The sequence below is a fragment of the Harpia harpyja genome, chromosome 11 (assembly GCF_026419915.1).
Source record: "Harpia harpyja isolate bHarHar1 chromosome 11, bHarHar1 primary haplotype, whole genome shotgun sequence".
Classification (NCBI taxonomy): Eukaryota; Metazoa; Chordata; class Aves; order Accipitriformes; family Accipitridae; genus Harpia; species Harpia harpyja.
Window position 1 is genome coordinate 28,059,285 of NC_068950.1, and position 27,875 is coordinate 28,087,159.

A 27,875-nucleotide genomic window follows, 5' to 3' on the forward strand; every position below is an offset into this window, starting at 1 on the left:
GGAAAATGTCCCATGCCAAATGCAGGCAGCACAAGCCCGTCGCCTTTGGTAGGGAGATTTATAGGGGTTTACGTCAGATACAAGGACTAGCAGCACCATTTCCCTTAGCGGTGCAGGCACGCGACGGGGGGGAGCCGGGAGCCCTCGCGCCCCTGGCCGCTGGCTGTGTGGGGGCCGGTGTGGGAGCCCGGGCTGGCAGGGCCCCCGGCATCCCCCACCAGCCCTGGCAGAGCACGGGGACCGGAGCGGGGGAGCTGCTTCCGCGGCGTGGCTTCTTTGCTGGCCATTGAGCTGGCTGCCAGAGTGAGGGGATGGAAGGAGGTGCACAGGAAGCGAGACCGTGCAGCTATAAATCCTGTCAAGTCTAATGATGTTTTTTCAAGCATATTTTCCTGACTTCGCTCCCAAGGGATCAAATCCAAAAGATGGTTATGTTTGATCTTTAGGTAACCCAGAAACAAAATGTTTCCCAAACAAATAATCACATTGCAGTCTGACAATGTTCATTATTACAAAAGAGGATTTTATTTCCATTTTTTCTGGGTGTACTATATTGCAACGGAACACTACGCAGGTCTATTATCATATTAAGATTCTTGCTACAGAATTAAGAAGTTTGTCCATTTGGTCAAATTTCAAAGTTTTTCCTTGGCATTCTTACAGGGCTCGTCATCACTTAAGCACACGAATTATTGGAAGTGCCAGAAATGTGATATGAGACTTGGAGCAGGTGCTTTCCAATCAGAATTTGCAAAAGTTGTTAGCTGGTTAGATGCAAGAGGTCAGCACAAACATCCATCCTAATTTTGACAAAAGGGGAGATGCACATCTCCAGATTTTGACCACAAAGTAGATTTGCTTTTCAGGCTTCATGTACTATTAAGGCTGTCTTCTTATTTTTTATGCACTCTTTGTCATCTCTGCTTCCGTTACCAAGGAAGATTTGTATTATTTTTGAGCAGTAATGTAAAATGCCTTGCTTATATTCTGGAATTGTCGTACTTGTTAGGCACCTGATTAATGTAAGTAGTTATATAAACTCTTTGTGTATATATATATACAAACCATGCCTAAAGTATTTCCACAAAATGTCCATCCATTCTAAGTCAAATACTATAGGTCACAGAAAAGTCTAGTATGCATTGCATGTGAATATACATATGAGCAGTACATGAATCACTGAGTAAATATGGCACTTTTACATATTTTCCTGGATGTCATACAGAATTAGGAAACAATCTTCTCTTAGCTGACGCATTTCTAAAATACTGTAATATGGTTTTGGAAAATACACCCCACAGACCAGACAGTAAGAAGTTTAGAAAAGTCAACAGTGCAGCTACCTGAGTTTGTTTCATTAAGTTTAAGCAAAGAGTAATGTGATATTTCGTTCACTGCGAGTCTGAGGGTTGTCCACCCACAAAAGCCATGCTGCCTAACTCTGCTACAGATAAAACAGCACAGCTCTCCAAGCACGTGGCTCAGCAAGGTGATGAACTGACCTAGCAGCTCAGCACCTTCAGAGTGACTTGTCCCACCCTGTCCTTGCCCAGACCCTGGCTGCAGAGTCCTGCCTCCTTGCTACTCCCACCCTAGTGTCCATCTGATCCTTTGGAGAGCTGATCCACCAGAAAATTAGTCCCTTTTTTCAACTGGCTTAGTTTTCTGCTGGCTTAAAAAGTTGATTTGTCCTGTGAAGGGATCAGACCAGCACCAGACCAGTAAAGGTACAAGAGAAACAGCTGGAACATGTTGGCAGGAACAGGGAGCATATGAGGAGGAGCAAACTGCCCCTTTTTGGTGGCAGTGAGCTCTTAGATTGACTAAGCTGTCTCAGCAGACCAAACCCTTGGAGAAGATACAGTTATTAGTGCAAAAGTGCTTAGACCGGTATAGTTTATTCCTATCAAAGTGAATAAAGATATGCCAGCACAAGGCACTTCATACTCATGTAACTGTGTCCACATGAGGGGTTGCACTGGTATAAGCATAATCAGTAACAAACAAAACCCCAACATCCCCTAAGTGACGTATTTACAAAAATGGCATAGAACAAGTCTCCAACCTTCAGTTATGAGGTGTGCACAACTTCCATTCAGAAAATAGACCACAACCTACACATGAAACAACATTAGACACAAAATAAATTAGGGATTTAAAATGCTACATCTAGGTATATAAAGATTTTTTTAAAAAACTTCAAATGTAATCCCATATTTCAAATCTAAGTAAGAGAACTATACAGCTCCACGGATTACTTGGACATTTTAAACAGTTTACATTCATCAGGGACAACAGCACTTTGGTTTACATAATTAGGCTAATATGAGCAATGAAACATTTCTCTCCCTCACATTACATCAAAGTGAAATACATTTAGAATATATATACTGCCAAGCTGTTCCAATAAGTGCATTCCATACACGAGTTAAGAGTAGCTCTTGCAATAGCTACATCAGTTAGAGGTCTTTAACAGAACTAAATCAAACCCCTTCAAAAAAGCTTGCTTTGATTCCTTCATGCCTGACCCATTTTTGATTAATCACATGGATCTTCTCCAGAACATAGCCAAGCGCAAAAAATAAGTCTGACTTGGTACTGTGGCAAGCCCACATACCAGATTGCATAGCACACCCCGGATTAATGAGGAAATTCTCATTTTAGTTCGCCTCCCCACCTTTGTAAGTCAGACTCTTAAAACAACAGTATGCTTTTGTACCAAGCTCAAGAACTCAGATTAACTGTAGCTCAAGACACTCAACAGGCAGAAAACATTTAAGAGCAACCAACCTGACAATCATCAAACAATTATTTTACATAACTTTAAACAATTAGCAACTCAACCTCTGCAATTTAAGAACAGTGTTGCCTCCTAGAGAAAGAAGTACTTATTTCTAGCTATTCTTGCGAAGCCTTTATCCAGTGCCTGCATCTGACTCAAATATGTGTTGCTGGATAGGATGAAGAGATGTCCTCCCAGCAAAATATTTTAGTATCATACGGTTATTTTTTATTAGCTTAAATTAGCTTGTGAGCCGCACGTGAGTTATCATATACCTGCCAAACTTGCCTAAAAGAAAGCAAATGGCTGGATTAAATAAACAACTGAACATGGCTTCAGAGGATAAAGTTCCCAACCTGATGCATAATCACTACGGATTATTACATTATTTTAAAAAGCAGACTTCCAACTGTATGAATTCTGATTTAATTACTATCTGGGAGATGAAAACATAGCCTTCATCACCATCCTCTGGTAGGCTGAGACTTTTGAGAAGTTAATGTAGTCATTTAATCTCATTTTTGCAAATCTGCAAATGTTCCTGTGCTGAGCTTGGTTATATGATACCCAAGCTCAATTAAGGAGTGTATTAGATGCTATTTCCTTGTCAGAAGCTTTACAAACTAAACATGATTGCACTTTTTCTGGATCCCATTCCCTCAAGGTGCCAAGCGTCGCAATGGGGAAGTGAACTGAGGGGGGCAGAGGGCACTTTCTCCCTTGCAGGACGGGGTGTTTAGTGGATGATGGGGATTTTTCTAGAGAGTGTTTCATCTCGCTGGGTTGATGTTTCCAACGCAGTGAGTTCATTGCACCCCCTCCGTTCAAGTTAGCAGGAAATGGGCAGCCGCATCCCTTTGCACTGTTTGGAAAATCTTCAACGTGAGTCGCTTTGGTCCTGACTCCTCTGTGAACTGACCTTACTCTTCCCGCACCAGAGAGGAAATCGCAGTCAGTGCCTCCTACTCGGCGCAGTGTGTGAATGGACAGCTAGACTGAACTTGCCAAAAGGCCCTGAAGGAGTTCTGCATGCTCCCTCTGACCCATTAAAATACATAGAGAACGTTTTCTACTTGCTTTGACCATCTGAGAAAACCATGTCATAAACAAAAAAGGATGGTCAACCCAGATCTGATCTTGTTGGATGTTGAACACCTTCTCCTGCCACTGAAGAGGAAACAAGGCATTCAACACGTGCAGCACCACCCATTGAAGACCATGTCCTAAGGGATTAACGATAAACCAGGAAGACAATATAATCATCTATTACAAATTATGCAACCCAAAGCATACATCTTAAACACAGTTCCCCTGTTGGGATTAGGCAAAGGGAAAAAAAAATCAGCAGATAAAACCATTTACTTTCACCAGTAAAAATTAAGTTACAGACACCCTTGTTCTCAGGGCAAAACAAACTTAAAAAATATCTTAAAACAGTGAAAAAATACGAGAAAATTTTATTTAAAAATATATGTACTCCTTACTCCAAATTTGTTTGTACAGAAAGGATTTGTTTGAAAAAGAAAAAAAATAATGACAAACTAAATGCATATTCGGAGTATGCACTTTCTACAGTGTATTTGGTAGAAGCATTATTTCTGTAAAACTGAGCGAGAGGAAGTTAGTTATTCAGCTTTCATTTGTTCCCTGACATCAGAAGGCAACGTTTCAAACAAGGTGTCCTCTACAGTGAAACCAGTCCGCTTCAGAGCTCTACATTCACCGAGCTCAGGTGGGAGGATTTCAAAGTGATTGCCTTTAATATCCAAGTAGGAGAGGAATACCAAATTACCAATTTTAGGTGAGAGGACTGACAAGTTATTTTTCCCAATTTTTAGAGTCTTAAGTTTTTTGCAAAAGTATAGTTCATCTGGCACGCTCTCCACTTTGTTGCAAGTAATGGAAAAGTACTGTAAACTCTGCAGAACTCCTATTTCAGGTGGGATAAAGCGAATGTCATTATAAGACAAATCCAAATATCTGATTTTGTTGCATAGGAATAGGTGGGATGGAAGAACCTCTATTTTGTTATGGCTGAAGGAAAGCCGCTCGAGACTAGTGAGTTTCTTTATATGCTCTGGGATGTACGTTATACTGTTGTACCACAGCTTTAGGATTGTCAGTTTTCGCAGATGTTGAAAACTTACTATTTCTTCAATGGATTTGAGGTTGTTTTCCTTTAGATCCAATTCCTGAAGACTAAGAAGGCTGAAGACTGCATGCGGTATACGCTCTAAATCACAATGAACCAATTCCAGCTGTGTCAGGTTGACCATCTTCTTCAGGTTGTTGAGCATCACTAACTTAGTGCCATCATTATGGATGCACAATTTTTGCAGGTGACTAGAAACATCGACTGCAGATTGTGGGATTTTGGACAAATTACTTTTTATGTAAAGAACTTTAAGGCTTTTAAGCTCCCGAAAAGACTCCAGTGTAATGTTCTTGGAAATATCGTGACTTAGAGAGCCAATTAAATAGAGCTCTTCCAAATTTCTGAGGCCATACATCCAGTGTGGAAGTTCTCTGATATCATCAAACTTGACGCTCAAGATCTTGAGGTTCTCCTTCAGAAATGCCAAGGCGGCACTGTGGATCTTCACAGAGCACTGGTGCAACGAGAGCTCCTGGAGATTGTCCAACTGTGCAATGGTTGCTGGTATCATTACGTTATTAATTATCTCAAGTTTTAATGACTGCAGCTCAGTAATTTCAAAAACTGTGTCTGGTAGTCCAGAGAGCATGAAAAGCTGTAGCTCCAAATGGCTATGGGAGTTCGTCTGTAGCCTCTGTCGCAGTTTATCTGCAGTCCACTCATTGTTTAGGTTCAGCTGTTTCAGCTTATTTTCACTGACTTCGGACAGGAAGACAGCAAACCGCTTGGAATAGAGAGGATCATACTGATCGATCATATGAAGCATAAAAGCAAAGTCATTCTTGACATCTGGGATATCATCAATTCCTGTCTCTTGCCGAACATATTCAAAAGAATATTCTTTCAGTGAACGGTAGAACAACCAGTATAGGGTATAAAGGCATGTGAGGCCATAGATGCTTACAAAGCACAGGTAGCAGTAAGAAAGTTTAGAGAACAGATGTGCCATCGTGTGATTACAGCAAAAATTCTTATATCCTGTCATGTCTTCAATATCAACGTTACAGACTACTGTAAAATTAACTTCTGAGACAAGTGCTGTATTGTAAGCAATAATAATAAGGAATTTAATTACCTTAAGGACAGTCTGGCGAACGTACATGACATAGAGTATATCACCCTCCTCAACATGCAGTCTAAATTTCTTCACCTTTTCAAACAGTGCTTTGGCCTGTTCACCTTCTTTCTTATCTAATGCCCCAGGTGTTCCCTTATCCACAACTAACTTCTCAGGGATTGATTTTAAAGACTGTGTCTTGACCAAAGTGCCTTCAGTGCTTGGCTGGATAGTATTAGACTTGCTTATGTTGTTCTTCCTGTTATCTTTCTCTTCAGAGTCTTCCCCTGACACTTCGGATAAGGCTCTTGTTGTCCAGGGAGAATCGAAACATTTCCCAAGTATTGAAATGAAGTGTTCAATTTTGGAGCTCGATCCAGGGAATTTGAACCAAAAGTTACTACACAGCATGAAGACCAGTGTGTGTATAAGGACGAGATAAGGGAAATACTTGGCATACCAGTGCAGAGCACGTTCATAGCACACCTGATTTATAAAGCTGTACTGCTGAAGGTCCAAATCAGTCTTCAGTCCTTTCATTTCAACTGTAGCTGGAGGGGTGGATGGCTTGGGTGGAGGAAGGGGGGTTGTATCTGGGATTGTGTTAAACACATTTGAACTATTAGATTGGTTCTGGCAAGGCTGTACGCGCTTCGGAAGGCATATTATCTTGTCTTGCATGACCTGAAACACACAAAAAGATATCTTTTAAACTGATGTACAAACAATGGTGGCAGTACCAATGGGTAGCTGTCCCTGGAGTTCCTCCAGCTGCTAGGCATTCCTCCCCACAGCCTGGCACGTGGCCCCACAGACTGTGCTATTATTAATATTATTCCAAACAAGACACTTGTTCTATATGCCAAGAACTAGGTCACCCCTTTTCATCTATGGTTAGCTTTCCATAATTTGAATAAGAGGGCATTGAGATAATCCAGAAAAAGGAAAAGTGTGGGTAATGCTTCCAGAAAAGACCAGGGATGTCCTGCATTGCTCTCCCCAGAGACAGACAGCTCTTGCCAGGTGTATTCACCCTGGCTACACAATGTTCAGAGATAGCTTAGGCTTGAAAGCAGCATAACTGCATTCATGTGGCTGTATGCTCACACTGTGATGTCTTATCACACCGAAAATGGCTGACAAAGAGCTAATGTGGGCATATCTATGCTGGGACATTATTAATCTTCAGTCTTAATAAAGATAGATAGGGATAATAGAGAACCGACAGCATTTGTGTGCGTGTGCACATGGACATCATTTTTATTCAGTTTCTCATAGATTTACATAGAGTCCTTATACCTCCTGGGGGAAAAAAGGTAGGTCTGTCCTTCTGTCCTCGAGTCTGTCTATAATGCAAAAAAAAGCAACTTTCTTAATTTGGGCTGGCCATCCAAGTTGACAAACTGAGGTCAGAGTGCCTTTAGGGACCAATCACCTTTGGTTCAACTTGGGCTATCAGTTTGATTTCAGTGCAAGGCTCCCTATAGGTCTGAATTGAAAATGCTAATCCATGTGATAAACCAAGGAGCTCTGTTATTTACCCTGAATCACTAACTGGGATTAGCCCAAACTAAGAATGTGTGTGTAGTGTAGATGTATTCTTTGACATCATGGTTGTTGAAAGCACTAAATATAGCAAGAGCTACCAAAATCAGATCCTCCTTGATGATCCACCCTGGTGCAGGGAGATGCTGAGATGAGACCACATATGTTTTGAGCAATATCAGTGCCATAACTGTTGACACGTCAAAAACTCCTGCAGTTAATCTTTGTCTGTAAATGCTATTCTGATATACACCCTTACTTACACTCTGGATTCATGCCTCTGGTAATAAGTTGGAATAAAAAAAAATCGCTTATTATTTGCAGTGTTTCCACACATTATTTTCCAGTGTGCTTCATCCAATGAAGCAGGTAAACTTAAAAATAACAGATGTTCTATTTTGTGTGCTTAAGCAAACACTTAGCTACTAATGCAAAATTCAGCCCTTTATACAGAGATTTTTAAACATGGACATCATATCTTTTCATCTGAAAATACCTGAAAACGGAGAACACAGGCAAAACTACAGTTGATTTCACGTGAAATTTGGGATGTAGTATGTGAAAATCTTGGGCCATGTAAGTGAGCAAATTCCCCTGAAATAAGAGCTCTGTCAATGTGTCCCTTTAGCTCCATTTCTAAGTCATGCCAAGAAATGCGAGATCCATGTTTGAGCTAGTACTATAACTTCCTATTTTCGTGGAGTCCATCCCAAACAGTACTTTCCATTTCTTTAGCTTTTGGCTCTCTAGCAAAATGTAAGTAACAGTGATTGACAGTAATGTCAATTGTTTACATGTAAGCATCCTCAGAGATGCTTTGGTATGGAAGAGGCATAATATCAGTTGTGGGTGGTGTTAATAAAATAAGCACATTCATTTTAAATCTCTTTGAAGCATAATGACAGAAAGAATTTTAACATTTGCCAAATAAAAACAGAAATTACAAAATTACATTTTTCAAACTTTTAAACAGAAAAATGGTAACAAATAAGAACTTCAGTTGATCATCTGTTTTGTTATGCCAAATTGTGGTGAAAACAGGCATCCAGGCACAAGCCAAAGCAACAGCTCCTATCTTAGCTGGCACTGCTCCATTGACTCTAGCGCAACTCTGCTGATTTACAGCTGCTAGAAGTCTGCTCTGTGTCATCTGATGTTGCTACCTAAACAGCTTTAATCCTGGGACCAGCAAATTCTTGCTTTGTTCACAGTGAACCCAAGAGATAAAACAAGATGTGACACCATCCTTCTGAGGACCTTCCTCGTTTGTGGTGTTCCTTCAGCACCCGAGAGCACCTGCCTCGCTTCCGTCCCATTTGATTTACCTGTAACGTGCACCCAAACACACCGATCATCAGCATGGCAACGGAGAGATAGTCCGTGAACACATCCCACCAGGGTTTCAGCACCCTGAATGCTGGCTGCTGCTCCGAGAACTGGCGAAACTCGGTCACGGGAATCATCGTCCTGCAAAAGAGCAAGGCCAGCGCTTAGCCTCCTGTAGTCCATACCCCTCAGTCTATACAAGCAAGTACTTCTGTGAGGTTTGAAAAACCTGCTCTGGAAATGAAACTCCCAGGATGTGGCATAAAAGTTCCCAGCTACCACCCAGGTGGTCCCCCTGGCAGCCCATCTCAGAAGAGGGATGCTCACGCTGCCCCCCTGCAGCTCCTGTGAGGAAGGGAGAGCAGGACCAGGGTCCCATCCATGCAGGCAGGCAAATCCCTCTCTGCATTGACTCCAGCTGTATGTGATGGGTCAGTGAGGCCTTCTGAATCCCCCCAAATCAGCCCGTTCTGTAGAAAGAGACATTCAGCTTTATACACATTAGCCTTGATCTCAAAGGTCTGGCTAAAATGCTTGTCCTGCGCTCAAATTTCACAGACCCTTTCAGCTATCATGTTTCATTCACTTCTATTTTATTCATAGTGGTTTCAGGGATGCTTTGGAATATTTGTATGCATACTCACTGCAGTTTCAAATCTAGTATGTTTTGAGTGCAAGTTGCTAAAGTGCTTTAGCTAACCAAAACTACAGGCAGATCAAGGGCTTTATCTTCACCTCAGATGTCTAGGCTTACATCATCACCCCTTCTGAAAAATCAGCTAACACATGAGCATGTACAGGCAAAGCAACTGATTTTAAAGCCTGCAGCATATTGTGTAACTGAATCCCCGAGATCAAACCAGTACTGAAACTCCACAGTAAGTTACGATGGAAAGATAAATTTGCATGGGAATGTAGCAAAAATATTCCCAAGGGCAATTTACAAAATTTGTCCTTAAACTAACATCGTAAATGCTCACTACAATCACTTCATATCACAGTAATATTGGAAGAGTCTATAATCCTGATTCAGCTGCAGACTGGGACCCATTAGCATGGGTTTGGTGCCATCCAGCTGTGTGCAGGCTTAGCGATAAGCACACACTTGCTGACACGCTGCCCGGGGACTTAAGGGATTCAGTTCATTCAGAGCTGGCATTCCAGCAGGGAAGGATTCAGGCCCTAACGGCTGCAATTCATCACAAGCATACAGCCATCCCAAGAATTTATAACTGCCTCCCACTACACTGGCCATACTCGTGTGGAAAGATGCTCACTTTGACACCTTCTCAGGGACTGCTGTGCCTCTTCTTGCCCAGCTGATCCTCAGGAGGCACCGCAGTCCCCAAAGGCACAAGGTGATGTCTGTAAAATGAACTTGGGTTAGTAGCTAGGCTGGGGCTTTGCAGCTTTCTGAGGGAGTAGTACAAAAACTTCTTTACCCTTGTCCCCTGCTCCCCTCTCCTCTTGCAACCCTTCTGTGTTGCTTTAAGCACTACTTGGCCAGGCAGGAGAATCTCTCTCTCAGCCTCTTGTCCTTCTAAAAGCTGTCCCCAGGATGCACCCTACAATGCCAGATGAAATCGCACACACCCCTCGCATGGCTGGTGATCCCCAAGAGAAAGGTGGGCTGTCCTCTGCAGCACTTGCAAATTAATAGACCATCAGTGGAAATGATGGCAATGCAAGCCTGACTTGACATAGCCAGGTCAGAGGCTCGGCAGCATCCATGCCAACAGGCCTGAATTGCTGCAGTGGTGGTGAAGGAATGCAGCATTCATAATCAAACTGAATGCTGCCAGGAGCCACAATTCTGATTTTTGTGTGCCTGTATGGCAAATACTCAGCAGACATACCAGGGAAGATAGACCTCTACAGCAGAGAACAGCTAGGGTAAGCTGCTGGGACAAACCTTTGTTGCCTTTCACTTTTCTTTTAGAAATACTGGTGGAAAAAATGGATCTCAGTAATTAGAGGTGCCCCACGCAGCTTTAAGTACATGCCCAGCTCTCCTTCAGCTCAACACAGGGAGAGGAAACCCTCCGCTGGCAGCTCCCAGCGGTGCCTGAGCTGAAGAACATCACACACTGATCTCTCTTCCATACCCACATGAATTTCACTGCCATTGGTAAGGAATTACCCTCCTGTCTTTTATTTCCACATAAAATGTAAGTGACTGGCAATAGCTGCTGGTAAGCTTTAAAAAATAATTTTTCTACCAAGCATTGAAAAACATAGAAAATTCTTAAAGGAATACACTAACACAAATGTTGGCTAATCAGTTGCCATGCAACAGTCCTGCTAAAAGCTTTGTAACACATATACTGCTGTCAGCTCAGGTTTTGAGGCCAGTTAGCTGACTGGAATGCCATCGGTACACCCAAGAATACGTATCCACAGATTGCCTTAAAATAATGACATTTCCCCCCTCCCCCCGCCCCTTTAATAATGGCTTATGAGTGCTGTTTCATATTCTGATGCCACAGCCTCTAGAGGTCCTATTTGTAAGGTTTTTCCAAAAGTACAGACACTTTGAGTGTCAGGTAAGGCAGAATCATGTTTCCTACAGTGGGGACTCTTGAGAAAACATAGTGCTCACATGCACCAAAACATGCGGAGACCCAATCCTTGCGGGTTAGACATCTAAGCGACCCTGTGGATCTGAGCCATGGCGTTCTGAAAGTTGGCAGTACTGAAACAGGGGCAGCGCCTGACAGCAGATGGAACTGGGAACTATCTATCTTGCAAATTGCTGTGCAGGGACAACTTTCTAGACCAAAAATTAATTTGGCTGTTGCATTTCATAGGCTTCACTCTGTATTTTTAGGGGTCTTTGTTGTATTACATATTTGCTTTATTTCTTCTAAGTGATGTGTGGGGAATTTAGATGAAGGCAGATAGTTTCTGGCACCACACATACGTGCTGCTCTGATCCCTTTTTCCCTTTAGAGGCTGCTGTTTGCATAGTGTGACTCCTCGTTAGTAGAGTGCACATACTGTTACCCTGGTTAATGGGCCAAGCAGAGGGAGACCTGCATACAGAAAGCCTCTCTAAGCCATGCTAGAAAACCCATCTCTGAGGGTGGAAGGTTTGCAGTCCAACACCAGACATCAGAATCTGTCTGCCACTTATGTTTTCCTTTATTGTTAAAAGAAGAAAACAAATGTTACTGAATGATAGCAATAGTACTGCACATAATAATGATAAATAAACCAACGACATCTAATGACAGACAATATTCTTTAACTTCGGGGAAAAAAGATGTTCACAAGAAGCTTTAAATGGAGATTGGATATGAAAAAGTGGGATAACTGTTTTCCAACACGCTCTGGAGAAACCCTATTGCTTCTCCCCTTGCTGCACTAGCAATAAAGAGAAAACGCTAGAAAGAAGTGCAGAGAAGCCTGGGCTTACCAGCGCTGCTAGTATCTGCATGCAGAACAGAATGACACAAAATTGCTTCTTATTTTTCTCCCTTTTCCCTCTAGCTTCTTTTCCATTCTGGCCTGTCCAGTGACTGAAAGGACACCTATTACTAGTGGCTCTGAGGCCTCACAAAAGCCACAGCATGTCCATGTGGCTCAGAGCAATCCTGAAAACGCCCTCCTGGCCATGGCCAGAGTCTGGCTCTTCCCCACTGCTACACCCAAAGCCGCACCACTGCCAGACTCATTTATAACCACACACAAACCAGGTCTGTACAAAATAAAGTGATTAGTCAATCATTAGTTTAAACAAATCAAAACAGGGATGCTAAAAAGACACATTGCAGCCCAAATCACAGTAAACTCTGGGACAGCACACTATCTACTGTAGATTCTTATCTCTTCTTATAACGAAGGAGATAGAAGAAAAGGAGTTCAACATTTCAGCTGGTGAAAACTAAGACAGCATTACTAATTTCAGTTCACTCACATTCAAAATACTGTTTAATGGCTCAATACATCATAGCTGAAATGTGGAGTCTGACATGTTAAATACTATTCTAACCTACTTTAGGAAATATTGAATTCTAAATATTGGATAATTTTTTCAATTAAAATCAGAACTCGTTCTCTTTTTTCTCTTGCATTTCTAATAATCCTCAGTCTCTAGAGAAAAGAAAACCGTCCACGAGATAAATCATCTGGTATTCAGCTACCAGAAGGAAATAAAAAAGGAACTTGGATTAAAAAACAGTTGTACTGGCTGTTAAGCAGTGCTGAAGAAAAGAGCTGAGGATTTGCCAGATCAAATAAAAAACAAACAAACAACAAAAAAAACCTGAGAGGAGACAAACTAGTAGCGTTTTTTATTATTATTTTAAAAGTTCTAGGAAATATAGAAAACTTGATGAGTGAAAATGAATACGTGATAATAAGATGAAATACTGGAATCCAGGTACAAGGAAAGTGTGATATTTACTCCAGCAGAAAAACTAACTACAGGAATCAGCTACTGCATGGGCAATTAGGAGCAAGAAAAAACTTAATGTGACCTAAAAGAGCTAAGGAGAATAAATAGATACAACTCAGAGAGAAAAGTATTGGAAACAAATTAGACTTAATAAATCAAGAGATTTAATCAAAGGATGATTGTGAAATGGCCACACCGTGGAGCAAACCAGCTTCTCAGCAATTGGCCTTCAACAGAGGGAATAAAGGAAAGCAGTGGGGACAGCACGGAAGTAATGACAGCTCTTGCCAGTGCAGCTGAAGAGAAAAACGAGTATGTTTTACAAATTGGGCAATCCGCGTGATGTGCATTGCAGAATATAAAGGAAATTAATTAATTAACTTCCACCGGTGGCTCAGAGGACACTCGGGTGGGCAGCCTGGGGGTTTTCTGGGCAGGGACTGCCTTTGCAGCACTGGTGCCCCCGGGGCCGAGGCTGCCGGGCAGTGGCCGAACCTCTGCCACCAGCGCTGTGTCAGCAGGGCCTCTGTGCGAACGGGCACATAGATGCTGACGAGCAGAGTTTCCAGCTGTAGCTGTAGCTATCCTACCTCCACCAGCGACAGTAACCCAACGGAGCAGCTCTCCCCAGCCATGGCACAGCGTGCCCAGGCTGGCACTGCTCACTGCCGGAGCTCTTCGGCGGTGCTAGCTGTCACAGCGTGGCCAGCAAATCCCCGGGGACAAGCCCTGGCCTCGGCTTAATGCTTCCCAAGCAGGCGCTGTGAGCTGCTCCCCACGGCTTTGTGTCCACCGAACTTCTGTGACCTGCCTTGCAGCAGCGCGCGGGGGACCCCAGTCGGAGACAGGGCCCACCACGCCAGATGGGCAAACGCTTGGGGCCACAAAAGTTTATCCACTTGACCCGCCTGAGACGCGATACACCCCCTCATCAAGCTGTACTCATCTTGCATCTTGAGAGATGCTTTACAAAGAAAAAACATATTAATACTCAGAGAAATGCCCCTCTGGTACAACCCTGAAAGAAACCGCTTTTGGCTTCTAGCAGCTGCCAGGCCCCACGCTCCAGCTATTGCTAGGTGATGGCTGCTATTTTTAAGCAGATCCTCACAGAGTAACTTCATTCATTTTATGGAGCGCAACTGCATGGATTGACACCAGCCCTCAGCAGAATTGGAGGGTACACTGCTGGAGAGTGCTCTGTTACCAGTGAAAACTGCCGTGCCGCTCCCACGCTGCCCCACCTCAGCTCTCAAGGCACAGTTTGTAGAGACACTGGGATTAAAAAAGCACACCGAGTGAACAGAAACAAGTAACTGGGAGGCCCTGCATTTATCTCACCTGCGACAGGTCCGCTAGCTAGCGTTCCTCACGGAGGCAGACCCCCAACAGCTCCCACCGCTGCCCCCCACCACGGCAAGACGACCGCCAGGCCCGTCTGTGCCGTGCTGTCGGGAAAGCTGCCGACTGCTCTGCGCCCTTCCACAGGCAACGCTCGATATTACCCATTGACACCAGCCAGCCTGTGCCCCAGCTATGACCTCCTTGCCCAGCAAAGCCCAAAGGCCTCTCCCCACGCTTTGCTGACCCTCACACGACAGAGAAGCGGCGTCACTGCTGCTTCGTGTGCTGTAGGCGGGAGACCAGGACTTGCCAGAGCTGTTTTTGCCACACTACAGGTGTTATTCACCAGAAGTCAAGCCTTCTGCTATCTCCTTCTTCCAGTAGCGGTTGCTCAATCATGTTGCCATGAGTTGAAGCAATCACTGTCATCCATTGCTTGTTTTAGGGGAAGAACAACAGCCACACACCAGAATTGGGGCCCCGGGGTGCTGGACAGGCAATTAACATCCAGAATTCACAGGTTCGGCAGGGGCAGGGTATAAATAACACACCAGAAGGAAAAAGGAGGAACGTAGCAGGAGGAGAGAGACAACATTGCAGAAATAGTGACATTTACAACTGGGAAGCATAAGAAATTGGTGAGATTTCTTAAGCTGACTAGAAATGTTTAAATGATTAGCCAGATGACATTTAACCACATTTCCCTGACATCGCATCAACCCTCCTCAGACGTAGGATCAGCACCACCACCTCCTGAGAGTGGCACACAGTCCAAGCAAGTCCCAGATACTGTGGACATGGCCCTGACCCCGCCAGAGGGAAGGAGCTTTCCCCTCGGTGTGAGAGGCCTTGGGCTGGTGGCCACAGGGCCACTACCACAGCCTGGCTGAGTACGCTGGGAGGGGTCAAGGCTGAGATGTCCTCAGGACACAATCCAGACTGGGGCTGCTTGGTCTTTCACATCAGAGATCTACTGAAAGGAAAAAAATGCTGGCCTAGGCAAAACCCACCCTCCTCGCTGTTTTAAACATACTGCATGTGTTAGGATAAATTATGAAATACCTTTTGGGAATAGTGCTGCTAGTAGGTCTCTGGGTTGGTTCCCACACATGATTTATTGCATATTCATCTTCACTAAAGGAACAGAGCACAGCACATATTTAACACACAGAGAGAGTGCTTGTGACCTGGTGGCGGGGACTCAGCAGAGCCCAAGTGCTGTGGGCCACATGTGCAGGGGCTGCACTCCAGTGGGTTTTTCTTTACACAGGACATGGCACTGCACACCCTGAACACCACAGCCCACTGTCCTTGGTTGTAAACATTTGTTACTCTGCATAAATACCATAAAGCTGCTTTTCAGGTGGTTCCGTGCTGTCTGGCCTCAACCACCTTGGGCCAGGAGCTGAAGTTAAGCTTAAGTGCTTCTCAGCACAGGGCCTGAGGCTGCACTGAAAAGCAGAATTTTGCATTCTTATTTTGCCTGGTTGGGAACTGCACACTGAGAAAGTTAAATAAGCAGGGATAAGGGAGTTTTGCAGTCAGGTTCACAGTGATATATTCTTAAATACCCAGTTTAAACAAAATCACTGGTCTATGCAGAGCCCCAGGGCTTAGGGCCACAGTCTCCTCTAACTGGGGCTAATAGGCCCAGCCTGGCATGAAAATGGCTTGGTACTAGCATCATCAGTCATGTTTTCTGTTGATTATAACTGCCAAATTTGTATTTTTGGGTGGGATTGTGTCCCCTAAGGAAAAACCTGTCTAATTTAAAACAAAATTTAAGTTAAGATCTGGGCAGCAATTGTTCAAAGCATTTCTAGAAACAAGGTTAGGGGAACGACATTGGACTGTGCACACTACAAAATTTGCAGTCTTTTTATTTTAAACTTTCCAGACCCACCGTACTCCAAAATTTGGCCTGTGTATCGGGGACGCAGTTTTTACTGGAGTGTGAACAGCTGCCCACAGCTGGCTAATTTACAAACCTTTGAAAACTGTGGTTTTGCATGTGTCCTTTGATCTCAGCAGCTGAACACTTCGTCTTCGGCGCATGTCCAGGAGCCCCTCACAGCTCCTGGCACCGCCTGTGCTGGCATCACAGATGACAGATAACAAACCCGCTTCACTTCATCACCTAACCCGGAAAGGACTAAAAGTGGACACAGGGACAAGGCACCAAGTCTGGAAAACTGAGATTAGACTAAAGGGGAAATAAGATGATAAGGGCTGGAATTAGCAACTCCTAATTCCCAAGAGGTTGATGTTCCATCCTTATCTGTGTATTCTCACACACATTGTACACGCAGATGAATAACGTCTGAACTACCCTGACATTCGGTTTTGGCAATTATCTTGCTATATGTTGGCACTGACCAAAATGTCCAGCATTTTGGTAAGTGTACGTGCTTGGTCAGTTCCCGCATAACACACGATAATACCTCTGCTACTAAATTCTCCCTGTATTTGAGGCATTTCAGGAGACCAGTTTCCTTGCTAGGCTTTACAGCCATTGGTGTTTCCTGTAATGTAAAATTTAATTTAAAAAAACCAAAACCAAAAACCACCTGTCAAAAATTTTAGCTTGGAAAAACTACTTTGAATGCTGGCTATTTGGGAGTATAGCAAAAAAGTATCACATGTTGCAACTTTTTCAAACATGACAGGTTACTTTTTGTTCCCTTGACTGTAAGGGAGATTTTCATAGGAAGAAATGCTACTAAGAAATACAAACAAATGATGCTGTTGCTTAAACATAAATCCCACGTTAAGGAACTGGCAAGCCATTAAAAACAAACCATTTGCATCCAAACAGTTATTTTTAAAAGTCCATGTGTTTACTGTACTTTCAAACAAATTCATCTTCTTGGGGCTGAGGCTGGCGAGGAAATGCAGCCTAGAGGAACAACAGAGCATGAGTCAGGAGTCCCCACTGGGACCCGGCCGTGAGCTCCCTGTGCTCCTGCTTCGGGCACGCCACATCGACGCGCCACGCCGCCACTTCTCCAGCTGCAAAACAGAAAGGTATCTACTTTCTTTACTACTTTTGCTGGGAAATATGAATGAATAGTACCACAAAATCATAACATACTGCTTTTTCCAGTTCTCTGCAATGGTTGAGTCTAAATTGATAGCATGTCAAAACTTCCCTGCAAACCCACTGGAGTTAATTTGATTTCATGCTACACATTACCAAAATTATGTGTCACAGTTGGTATTAGTTTGCAATCTGGGGAGCAGACAAAATACAATCAGCCCACAGAAGACATTATTCCAGCACCCACAACTCGGTGGTCCTACAAAACATGTGCAACCCATGCAGTTTTCACAGGGGCTACATCTGCGCCGATGTGGATGAAAGCAGGGTGGTCACGACCGGGCTGTCACGTGTGTGACAGCCGTTCAGTGTAGAGACGGGCCTTCATTTCCAGGTGCACTGATTGGAGAAGGCTGGGCTATGCCACCTGAACTCCAGCACAGTCACAACCCAACTACTGGAAAACTGCCCTCCATTATGCCAACTGCCACAACCCAGCTTCCCCAGAACCCAGACTCTGCAGGTCCGCAACCGTGGGCAAGACTCCAACAAATCACCATGGATTTAGTTGATTGAGAAAACTGAAAAGGCTATAACTTCCAGAAACTTGCTGAACACCTAGACCTTTTCCATTCTTTTCCCTCTGAGTTACTGAGGCCCACACTGCAAGCATCCAGCATACATTTAGGTTTCAGCTGCCCCTCTACCTAACACCCAGGAGGGAGCGTGGTGCATTCAGAGGTGGCGGTGAATCCCCCTGCTCTGCTGTTGGTACCATCTGCTGCGGCAGTGGAAGCTCAAAGGCCTGAATCCAGAACTCAGATAGAAAGGACATAAAGAGCAGACATAAAGGACGTGAAGAGGATGTAACTTTAATAAACTGCATATCAAAATATATGCTGCAATTTCCACCTACACATACGGTAAGTGCCGCTTTGGCAATGGATCCCAGACAATAACCTTGTTGTTTGTTTCAATTGAGTCATAGTAATCTTTCATGCATTACACACCAAAAAGACTTCCTATTGTCAGCAGCTCTTTGACTTCGACTTGTTTGGACTGAAGACAAAAAAATGTTCAAGACCAGATTCTGCCAGATAAAGTCTCAGTGAAATCAATAGGAATTCTTTCTGTATCAAGCACATAGGCCTGTGTGGAGATTTGGCTTTGCTGAGCTATTAGTCCAAATCTAAAGAAAAGTACACTCCATGCATTTCCATGTCAAAGACTACTTCAAAGGCAACACTTACCATTTTTCAGCTCTGGGAGTAACATTCTTAGTTTATCAGGGCTATCACTCAAGCTGCTGGCCCTCTTTCCAGCACTGCAAAATGTTCTTAATGTGAGTGAAAACCTTTAACAGCAAACCAAAGCACTGAGCAAGAAACTATCCAGTAAGTGGTATTTTAGTACTCCTGAAATATGACTAAATGATTGAGAAAAGTAAACTCACATCAAGTTTTAATCAAAGTTACACCAGGTTTTCCACGAACACTTGTTTAACATACTCAGATAATGAAGACAGAAACAATGCCATAGAGTGTCATAGGACAGACAATATTACACAAACCAGTGCCATTCATTGTCAAAGGAATAGTCAGGGGCCTCAGGCTAATACAAGTGCTCATAATAAAAAATGTTCAGCTGATATAATTAAAAATTAATTCCTAATTGGGAGAGGAAGCACAAAGGGTCCATTCTGAGCCTTAAGCAGCTCAACCATCTGAAAAGTTAGTCAAAAACTTTTTATGCAGGGATTGAGCCAAAAACATTAAAGAAATGCCCGTTTTCACAATTTGTGAGACTTTTTCGTATAAAGGATCTTTTCTGCTCCCGCCTGCATGCTACACAAGAGAGCTTTCTAAACTTTGCGATAGTCTCATAAAACATGAATCCCAAAACGCCTGGATAAACACACAGGTATTCTCAGCCTGAAACACAGCTGATGAATTTTCTTACCCCCAAACCATCCTTTGTGACAAAAAATCCTCAACAATAAAAATAAAGCTCATAGTCTCATTGATAATCCTGAAAGAATAAGAAAGACTAACATAGATAAATTCAAGCACATAAAATGGATGTGATCTACACATACTCGAAGATAAACACAAACAGCTACAGCATCAGAATTGCTATTCACATCAGATGACTTTTAAAGATCATAAACTTCAGAGATGTGGAAAACTAGAACTATCTGCCTAAATTCTTTATTGGACTTTTTCAGTGCAGTGTCCAGCCACGGCCCACCGAAGAGGGATTAGCTCTAACCTTTTTCCACCACAAAGTCTGTTGCTGCATCATAGAACAGAAAGAAAGGCTGCTTCCATCAAGCCTAAACTTTGTGAGATCAAAGCAGTTTCTTGGGGGGTTCTGACCACACTATAGCAGGTGTGCAGGTCTTTGAAATTATGCTGTCATGGGTAAATGATGGCAAAGAGCAAATATTCTTTTTAATCACATTACACTTAACAAAGCGCTTTTCCAACAATATTGTCTGTGAACACCCATCTTGCTCTAAAAGCTTGCATGAAAACTACCTACCCCTGAGACAGCTCATCAAGCATTCACATTAACAGGAAAATGAGATCTCTAATGGTGCTCACTCAGAACACCAAACCTGCTTTCTGACAGCAACCTGCACTTCTGAGCTGTTGCATTCTGCTGTAAATCACATGTATATCAGGATCTTACACCGCTGCACACTCAGGGCAGGGCTTGACCTACACTCTGCCTCACCATATGCTCCAGAGCAAGCAATTAATCCAAGCTCCCACCTTGCTTTCAGTGATGAGTAAATAAAATTGGAAATGTTCTCAGCACTTCAGTAGTCTTATTGCTGGCTTGTTCAATTTTGGTTTCCCATCAAGACAAAATCACTATGTGCTATTGCCACTGAATGGAGATGTTGAGCAAGCGTCTCTATTTTCAGCAGATCATAGTTTAGCCCAGGATTTGAAGTGTATAAGAGCCTGGATGCTGCTCACCTGAAAGTCAATGGAAAAGTTAAAATTTACTTTGACAGAGAGAGAAATGGATCTTTAATGCTACTCTACAGGACCAAATGTTTTCACATAATGCTGGTTCAAATTGAGTGGAACTTTGTACGCTTGCCGTGACAGCAACGTTAGCAACTTTCCATGGAGAACGGTGCCATTCTGCGCTTCAGGGGCAGCCTTTGTTTTACTTTAAAACCAAGAAAAAACATGCACTGTATCTTAACACAGGATTCCTCCAAACAAATGGAAAATGAGCAAAGCACATACACGGCACTATCCTACCTTTTAAAAATCTAAGCTGATCAAACACTAGGTTGTAAATCAGTCCCTCATGGGAGAGGGAAACAGAGTGGACACAACCTCTACACTGGAAGAAAAAGCTAAAAAAATCATCCTGCTCCAAGCCTATGACTCTCTGGATGATACAGTTGTAAAGTTTATACTGTGTCTGATGAGCTGCTTGTGTCAGGCACTTAAATGTAAAATGAATACAGTGCAGGAAAGCTGATCCAGGGTCTGTCAGGATTAAAGACAGCTCTAAGACACTTTGCCTGACTGGGGATGGGAAGACAGCGATGCCTGCCCTGTATTATGAATGAAGGCAGTGGAGTAAATGGCATACTCACACATGCCCAAGAAGGTGAATCAAACCTAGTGTCTTCCTAGTGGGAAAGAGACCTTAGAAACACAAACCGCAACAAAAGTCATTGCCACTATAGCTTGAATTTGCATCAGAGTTTTGTCGCACAAAACCCCTGGGCCAACAGCTAAAGGATGAAGAAGAGAGTAAAGTTTCCATTATGTTAGGCATGCGAAATCCAACACTTGTTAATATTCTTCTGACAAATCATTTTGGGAGAATGGCTTCTTTGCTTCACTAAATAAAGTTTTAAGGGAAGTATTTTGGGGTTCTCTTTTTTTTTCCCCCCCGAGGTAAATTGTTTCATTTTCAGAGTTTTCTTTAATATATAGCCCCTCCCCTGCCCTTCACAACACTGTGACAATGAGGACAATATCTTTTCACTAAATTTTCTCAAAGAGGAAAAAATCCTGTAAAATTAAACACTAGCTCCTGTTATTGTGAATTGTTTGGACGGTAATCGAAATTTTTTTTACTTCCGCAGCATTCAAAAAGGCTGGGGCTGGGAAGTGCCTTTCTGGTGGTGAATAGGGGCTACTTCTACCAGTTGCAACTGAGGTCAATGGACAATCAGGGGAACTGCTCCTCCCAGCACTCTCTGACCCAATTCATTATTTTGGGTCTTACTGTGTCCTCTCTCTGGCGCTAAGGCCACCTGAATATTGTTTAAACCCTCTCTACTGCCCAGCCTGGATGCCGCCCCCCTCCCAGTCAGAGCCCCTTATCGTGGGTCTCAAAAAGCAGATACCACAGCGGGATGCGGCTGCCTCAGGAAATCAACTCAAACTGGTGCAGGAACTGATTGCAAGATAGCACCAAGCACCGAGGCAAGGAACTTGTGTGAAGAATTGAGCAGTCTCTGATTTTGTTCTTCACTGACAACCAGCACTGGCCCTTTCCAATACTGGGCATACAAAGTAACTAGATTTTTAGGCTTTCCAGCGGAAAGTTTCTTTCTAAAACTGCTTACAAGAGTAAATAATAACAAAAAACCCACAGAAAGTTATATTACAGTAAAACCTCCAGCAGGGCCCATTACTATGCAGACTGAAAGAAAACAGCATCACGGCTGCCACACATTTAGCAAACTCAGAATGCAACTGGAAACGGAAATGATTCAGAAACCACAGGTGCTGAGCACCAGGCTGCTGCGCCTCGCTGGCAGCCCCTGGGCACGGGTACTTGCGAGACAGCAGGAATCCAAGGCCAGGTTAAAATTAGGGATCAACTCGGAACTGTGCTAAGCCCAGCTCTCGATGCTGATCTGCACCACAGGGGCAAACAGGCATTTCCAGAAGAGTGAGCCCAGGGGAGCAAGTGCTACCCTCCTGACTGCTTTCATCATGCCAAAAAGAAAAGTAAAAGCAGGTCTAATATACCGGGGCGGGGGGGGGGGGGGGGGGAAATACATGTACTTGGTTGAATTGGGAGGAGAGGGGTTTTTTATTTATTATTTATTTCCAACATTGCCATCTTTTTCTCCACTATCTTGCAAAGCACCTTTCTGCCTGGCCAGTTTTTTACAGCATCATTCAAGCCCACAGTGCTCTGTGGGAGCAAACACGCACGTGTGTGCCTTCAAACAGTGCTGCTCATGATTCTGAGTCTTTCCTCACAGAAAGTACTTATTCCAGAAGTAAAAAAATCTAAAAAGGCAAGCCATAACTCACATACTTATCTGTGCAATAAAATTCCTCGCTTTTAAACGTTTTCATCCTAGTGAAATTCTAGTAGGATACATTCGGCAGTCTTTCACAAGCCTCTCATTTTGCTTGGTCAACTCTTTCCAGTGAACTGGACAAACTGCATTTCGTGAATAATGAACAAAACCGCCCATCACACTGCGACAAGACAGAGCTGGTTTTAAACCGATTTAAAATCGGGATGGTTTGGGTGGGTTTTTTTGGTTTTGTTTTTTTTTTTTTAATCTTCTCGAAAACAGATCCACGAACGCCGGAGCCTCGTAGTGCCGCCGGGGGCTGCGCTCCCCTCCCGACCCGGCGGCAGGGACCCGCCGGGACCCTCTGGGGCACGGAGACGCTGCGCAGCCCCCGCGGAGGGACGGCGCTCCCGCATCCCCTCCGCCCGCCGGCGGGCGCGGAGGGAGCGCGGCTGAACCGCCGCCTCCCCGTCCCGCTGGCAGCCTCCCCGTAATGCGGGTTGGTTTGGGTTTGGGTTGGGTTTTTTTTTCGGGGAAAACACCGTCAAGGGCTTCCCTCGAGCCGCCCGTCTCCACGGCGACCGTTTCGCCCCCCCCCCCGGCCCCCCGCCGCTCCCGGGAAGCCCCGCTTGGCTCCGGGCTGCCGCCCCGCGGGGCACCCCCGGGGCCGTCCGAGCGCCGCGGCCCGGCAGCGGTGGGGGGGGGGGGGGGTGTGTGTGCCCCACCCGGCAGGGGATGGGATGGGATGGGATGGGGTGGGATGGGGTGGGGTGGGTCGGGGGGGGGCTGCCGCGGCCGCTTCCCGGCGCCCCTCCGCGGGGGAGGAGACGGCGGCCACCCCCGATAAAGTTTGGCTCCCGCGGCGCTGCCCAGGGACGGGGGCGGCACCGCCGATGCCGCCGGCGGGCGGAGCGGCGCCCCCGCAGCCGCTGCCCGGGCCGGGGCGGGTCTCCCCTCCCCGCAGCGGCTCCGTCCCCGCGCGGCCCCCCTCCCCCCGAAGCCCCCCTCCCCGCGGCGGTGCCCCGACCCCCAGCCCCGGCGCGGCCCCGCCGGGCGCGGGCAGCGGCGGGCGCGGGCAGAGGCAGGCCGGGCGCGGCAGCGCCTACCTGGTGCGCGTCCGGGCGGGGAGGGGGGGGGGGGCGCGGGGTCACGGGCGGCGGCGGCGGCCGGGCGGGAGCGCGATCATGCCGCGGCGCGGTGCGGGGCTGAGCGCGGCGGGCAGGGCCGGGCCGGGCCGGGCCGGGCGGGGCGGGGAGGCGATGCCGCCTGCAGCCGCGCTCCGCCCGCCGCCGCTCCGCCCCCCGCCGCCGCGGGGCCACGTCTCCGGTCTGACGCACGCGGCGGCGGCGGCCGGGGGGCGCCGGCCGGGCCGGGCCGGGCCGGGCAGCCCCTGCTGGCGGCGGCGCTCCGGGCGTGCCGCCCCGCAGGCCCGGCCGCGCTCCGTCCTGCCCCGCTCCCCCGGAGGCCGCTAACGGTGACCGGCAGCCGAGGCCTCCGGGAGGGCCCGCGGCATCCCCGGCTGACTGCGGCCGTCAGCGGCGCCCGGACGGGGCGGCGAGGTGGGGGCTGGCCGAACAGTATGCGGGGTAATGGGCTTGGGGGTGGTTTCTTCTCCTCCGCAGAGTGCGGTTGGTGCCGTGGGAAGTAATTAGGGGTGGAGGGGAGGCGGGAGCGGCCGTCCCCCGCGCTGGCGGGCGGCTTCGGTCCGTGTCTGGAGGATGGCGGCAGAAGTCGCGATGGAAAGACCTCGACCTCGGTGCGCAGGGCCGTGGAAAGACTATAAAGCGACCGGGCTGTAAAGCGCCGGGGATTGCATTAATAACAGAAAAGCGTCTCAAAGAGTGACAATTAGAAACGCAAACTTCTGGCCCAGCAACTCAAAAGGCGCAGACTGAAAGCTGCTGCTGAAAGAAACCACAGATTTGAAGGGACTTTTGTCCAACATTTCCAAGAAAGATTTACATCTCTGGCAGAACGAAGAGACGGGACAAATTCTGCATCAGAGCGAGGTACTTGCCCTCTAATGACTCACCCCTAACCTTAGGGATAGCGTCTGTATCCCCTTAGGGACAGTACAAATATGTAAACAAAGAAATACAAATATACAGGCCCACTGGGGGGGAGTTAATGGAAACAAATACAACATGAGGCATCACAGCTGTTTTGCTGCAAAACCACTAACTGGATTGGGATGTGGACCAGGGGTCTGCCATGGATAGCTGTGGGTAATTCTGACTTCGCGTACTTTCTGACACATCTGCTTCAGGGACTGCTGAGGGCAGACTCAGGTTCCTCATTTGGGAATCACTGATGTGATTTATAGCTGTGGGAGTGCAGCTCATCATTTGACTGAAGTGTTTACTCAAGTGCTTCACCATGCAGAGCTGCTTTCCTCAGCTGAAGCCTCCAGGCTTTCAGAGGCACCTCAAGAAATGAGGGTCTGAATCTGGCAGGAGCTGGAGGAGGTTGTTGGCATAGCTGCCTCCCAGTCCTTCGGTGCCGCGAGCCTAAAAGATTTCAGCAGTATTGCACCGTTACGTATTTTAAGCTCTAGCCCCGTGCTTTGGGGGATATGGCTGAGGAATAAAACAGGACAAATGAGCAAGGTTTCCATATGGACAAAAGCACTGGGTTTCTTTTTTGAGCTAAAGAAATGGTTATGGTGACTGCTGCGTTCATTTTCTTTTTATTGGTTTCTTTCCATTACTCTTAACTCCTGGCAGCAGCTTAGAGAATCCCTCCCTGTCCTGGACGGTTTCTTCTTTCAAACATTTGCAGGCAGTTGTTCTGTTCACCCTTTCGTCATCGCTTAGCTCATTTAATCTTTTCTCATAAGTCAGTCCCTCCCGTTACCTAATCATGGTGCTGCTTTTCCCTGAACTCCCTCGCAGTTGCTCGTTTATTTTACGGTGACATGGTGGCCAGTAATCCTGCCATTGTTAACGTTTCCTGTTGTGGACTTTTGGGTTATTTTTGTTCAAGAGTTGCTGCAGTACTTGGAGGACTGAGCTAAGCTTCCCCTGTGAAGAATAATTACAGGCAAGGTCGCTGGTACTGCAATAGAAAACATAGTCCATGGATAATTATAGCTGATGGGTTTGGGGATGGAGGCTTAGTGCAGTTCTGGTAGGTGAGCTTCTGGTGGAAGAAGGCCCAAAAATTTGTGTTTGATATTAAACACACAATTAGGGCTCCAGATACCTTTGCTCCACTGGAAAAAATTTGCTGCCTGCAGAAAACTGCAATTTATTTGTGAATTCCTGCATTATTTTTATTAAGACCATCCAGGCAGGTGAAGTCTGAAGTAATTTTGGGTTATTTATTTTACTAGAAGTATTGTCTCTTCCAAAATGATAGGCAACAGAAACAGGATTCAACCATCTGTATGACTGCAAGTTTTTGACATCTTTTGATTTCATGTTGCCTCTTTGGTTTTGATTGACTCCAGAGGAACGTGGGACAGGTCACATAAGAAATGCCATCACTTCAAACTTAGTACATTTGCCTTTACTGTCGATTGTCCTGTTCTGTACTTCGTAATTTACAAACCCCAGAAGTGTTACTGCTGCTGCTGAGTGCTACCTTGCAGTACTTACACTACAACAATTAAGAGCAGTGCTGGTTTTGCACCTGAGTTAAAACTATCACAGACCAGCCTCCAAACCCAGTTGGACATAGGGACAGATCGCACCGTCAGTGCTTACATGACAGTTATCTCCTGTTCGTGTACCTGTGGGCTGATTCCCGAATGGGATCCACGTTCAGGGTGCCCAATCCTGAAGTCCTTGCTCAGCACCAACATAGCATCTGCCAGGATACAGCCCCCACATTCTACTCATTCCTGCTCAGAGTTTTGGTTTTTTTCTTCTTTTTTCTCCTCTCCAATCCCTTAGTAATTTGAGGACGTACCCTGAAAAAACTCAAAGCCATCCCATACCCAAAAGTCTGGGGTCCCAAGAGCAGCCCTGAAGCTGGGTCTGAGGGGATGGTGCTGCTCAGAGCTTGACAGACCACATCCCCTCTCAGCTTCAGGAGAGACTGGGGCAAGAAAGCAGAGGTTTGAGTGCAAGAGCTTTGCCTATACTTGGAAACACAATGAAAATGCTTTTCATCAGTCATCTCTCCAAAAGCTGTTGAAAACAGCATAATCTGCTAACACAGAAAAGCTAAATTGCTTTCAGACCGAGTACTGAAAAACTGCTGCTGTGATTTGATTCAGCTCAAATCCAAAATGCGTGATTTGACAGCTCTAGTACTTCTTAGCTGCTTGAAGTTTCTGTCAAAGTTTATCTTTTCCCCTAGCTTGCTTTTCTCTGGTTTTACATTTTAACCCCTCTCCCCGCAGATTAGCGTTTTTGAAATACGAACTTTAAGCGCACCAGATGTTTGAACAATAGCAGTGCACTGGAAATACAGACTTTCAAACTAAGTTGCATGGATGCTATGGGCTGAGTCTGGGTGGCTGAGTCTGGGTAGAAGCAAAGCTTCAGAGCAAGGTGAAGAATATGCTATCATTTCTTAAGCCTGCAGCATTTTTTATGTACTAAAACCTGCTTTAATCAGAAGGAAAACTCTGAAAGGATGTTTAATCTCATGAGCTCTTCTATTGTTCCTAAGTAAAGAGGAGCCACGTTCATCACTGGTACGATTTCGGTGAAAGTGGTGCAGTTACATCAGGGAAGAATTTGGCCCAACTAGTTCTCTGTAGAGAAGCTATTGACAGCTGTCCCCCCCGTACCTCGTGTTGTTGAGAAAACAGAGAGCTAAAGACATGCCAAAAGAAATAGGACTAACTCCCATTTTCTGACCTTTGGCTGAACCGGAGCTCCTGGATCTGAGCGGTGCTTTACCCCTGTTACACTTCTGATCATCATTAGGTTTTCTTCAATGATCCGTCTGAAAACATCTTCCTAACTGGGGAGCTACACAGCTGTGCT

The 27,875-nt window shown here is 45.4% G+C and overlaps 1 protein-coding gene across 2 annotated transcripts; it reads right to left on the reverse strand.

Annotated features, from left to right (window-relative positions):
- Positions 1-502: 502 nt before the first annotated feature.
- Positions 503-27,875, reverse strand: LRRC8C (leucine rich repeat containing 8 VRAC subunit C). Of its 2 annotated transcripts, none has more exons than XM_052802139.1 (3): positions 27,747-27,875; positions 8,865-9,006; positions 503-6,678 (listed from the first exon to the last, which is right to left on the reverse strand). In XM_052802139.1, the coding sequence occupies exons 2-3, from the start codon at positions 9,000-9,002 to the stop codon at positions 4,408-4,410; spliced, it is 2,409 nt and encodes an 802-aa protein (XP_052658099.1). In that variant the 5' UTR covers positions 9,003-9,006; positions 27,747-27,875; the 3' UTR covers positions 503-4,407. The 2 variants fall into 2 exon arrangements, with proteins under 2 accessions (XP_052658099.1, XP_052658100.1); XM_052802140.1 differs by lacking the exon at positions 27,747-27,875 and adding an exon at positions 24,045-24,144.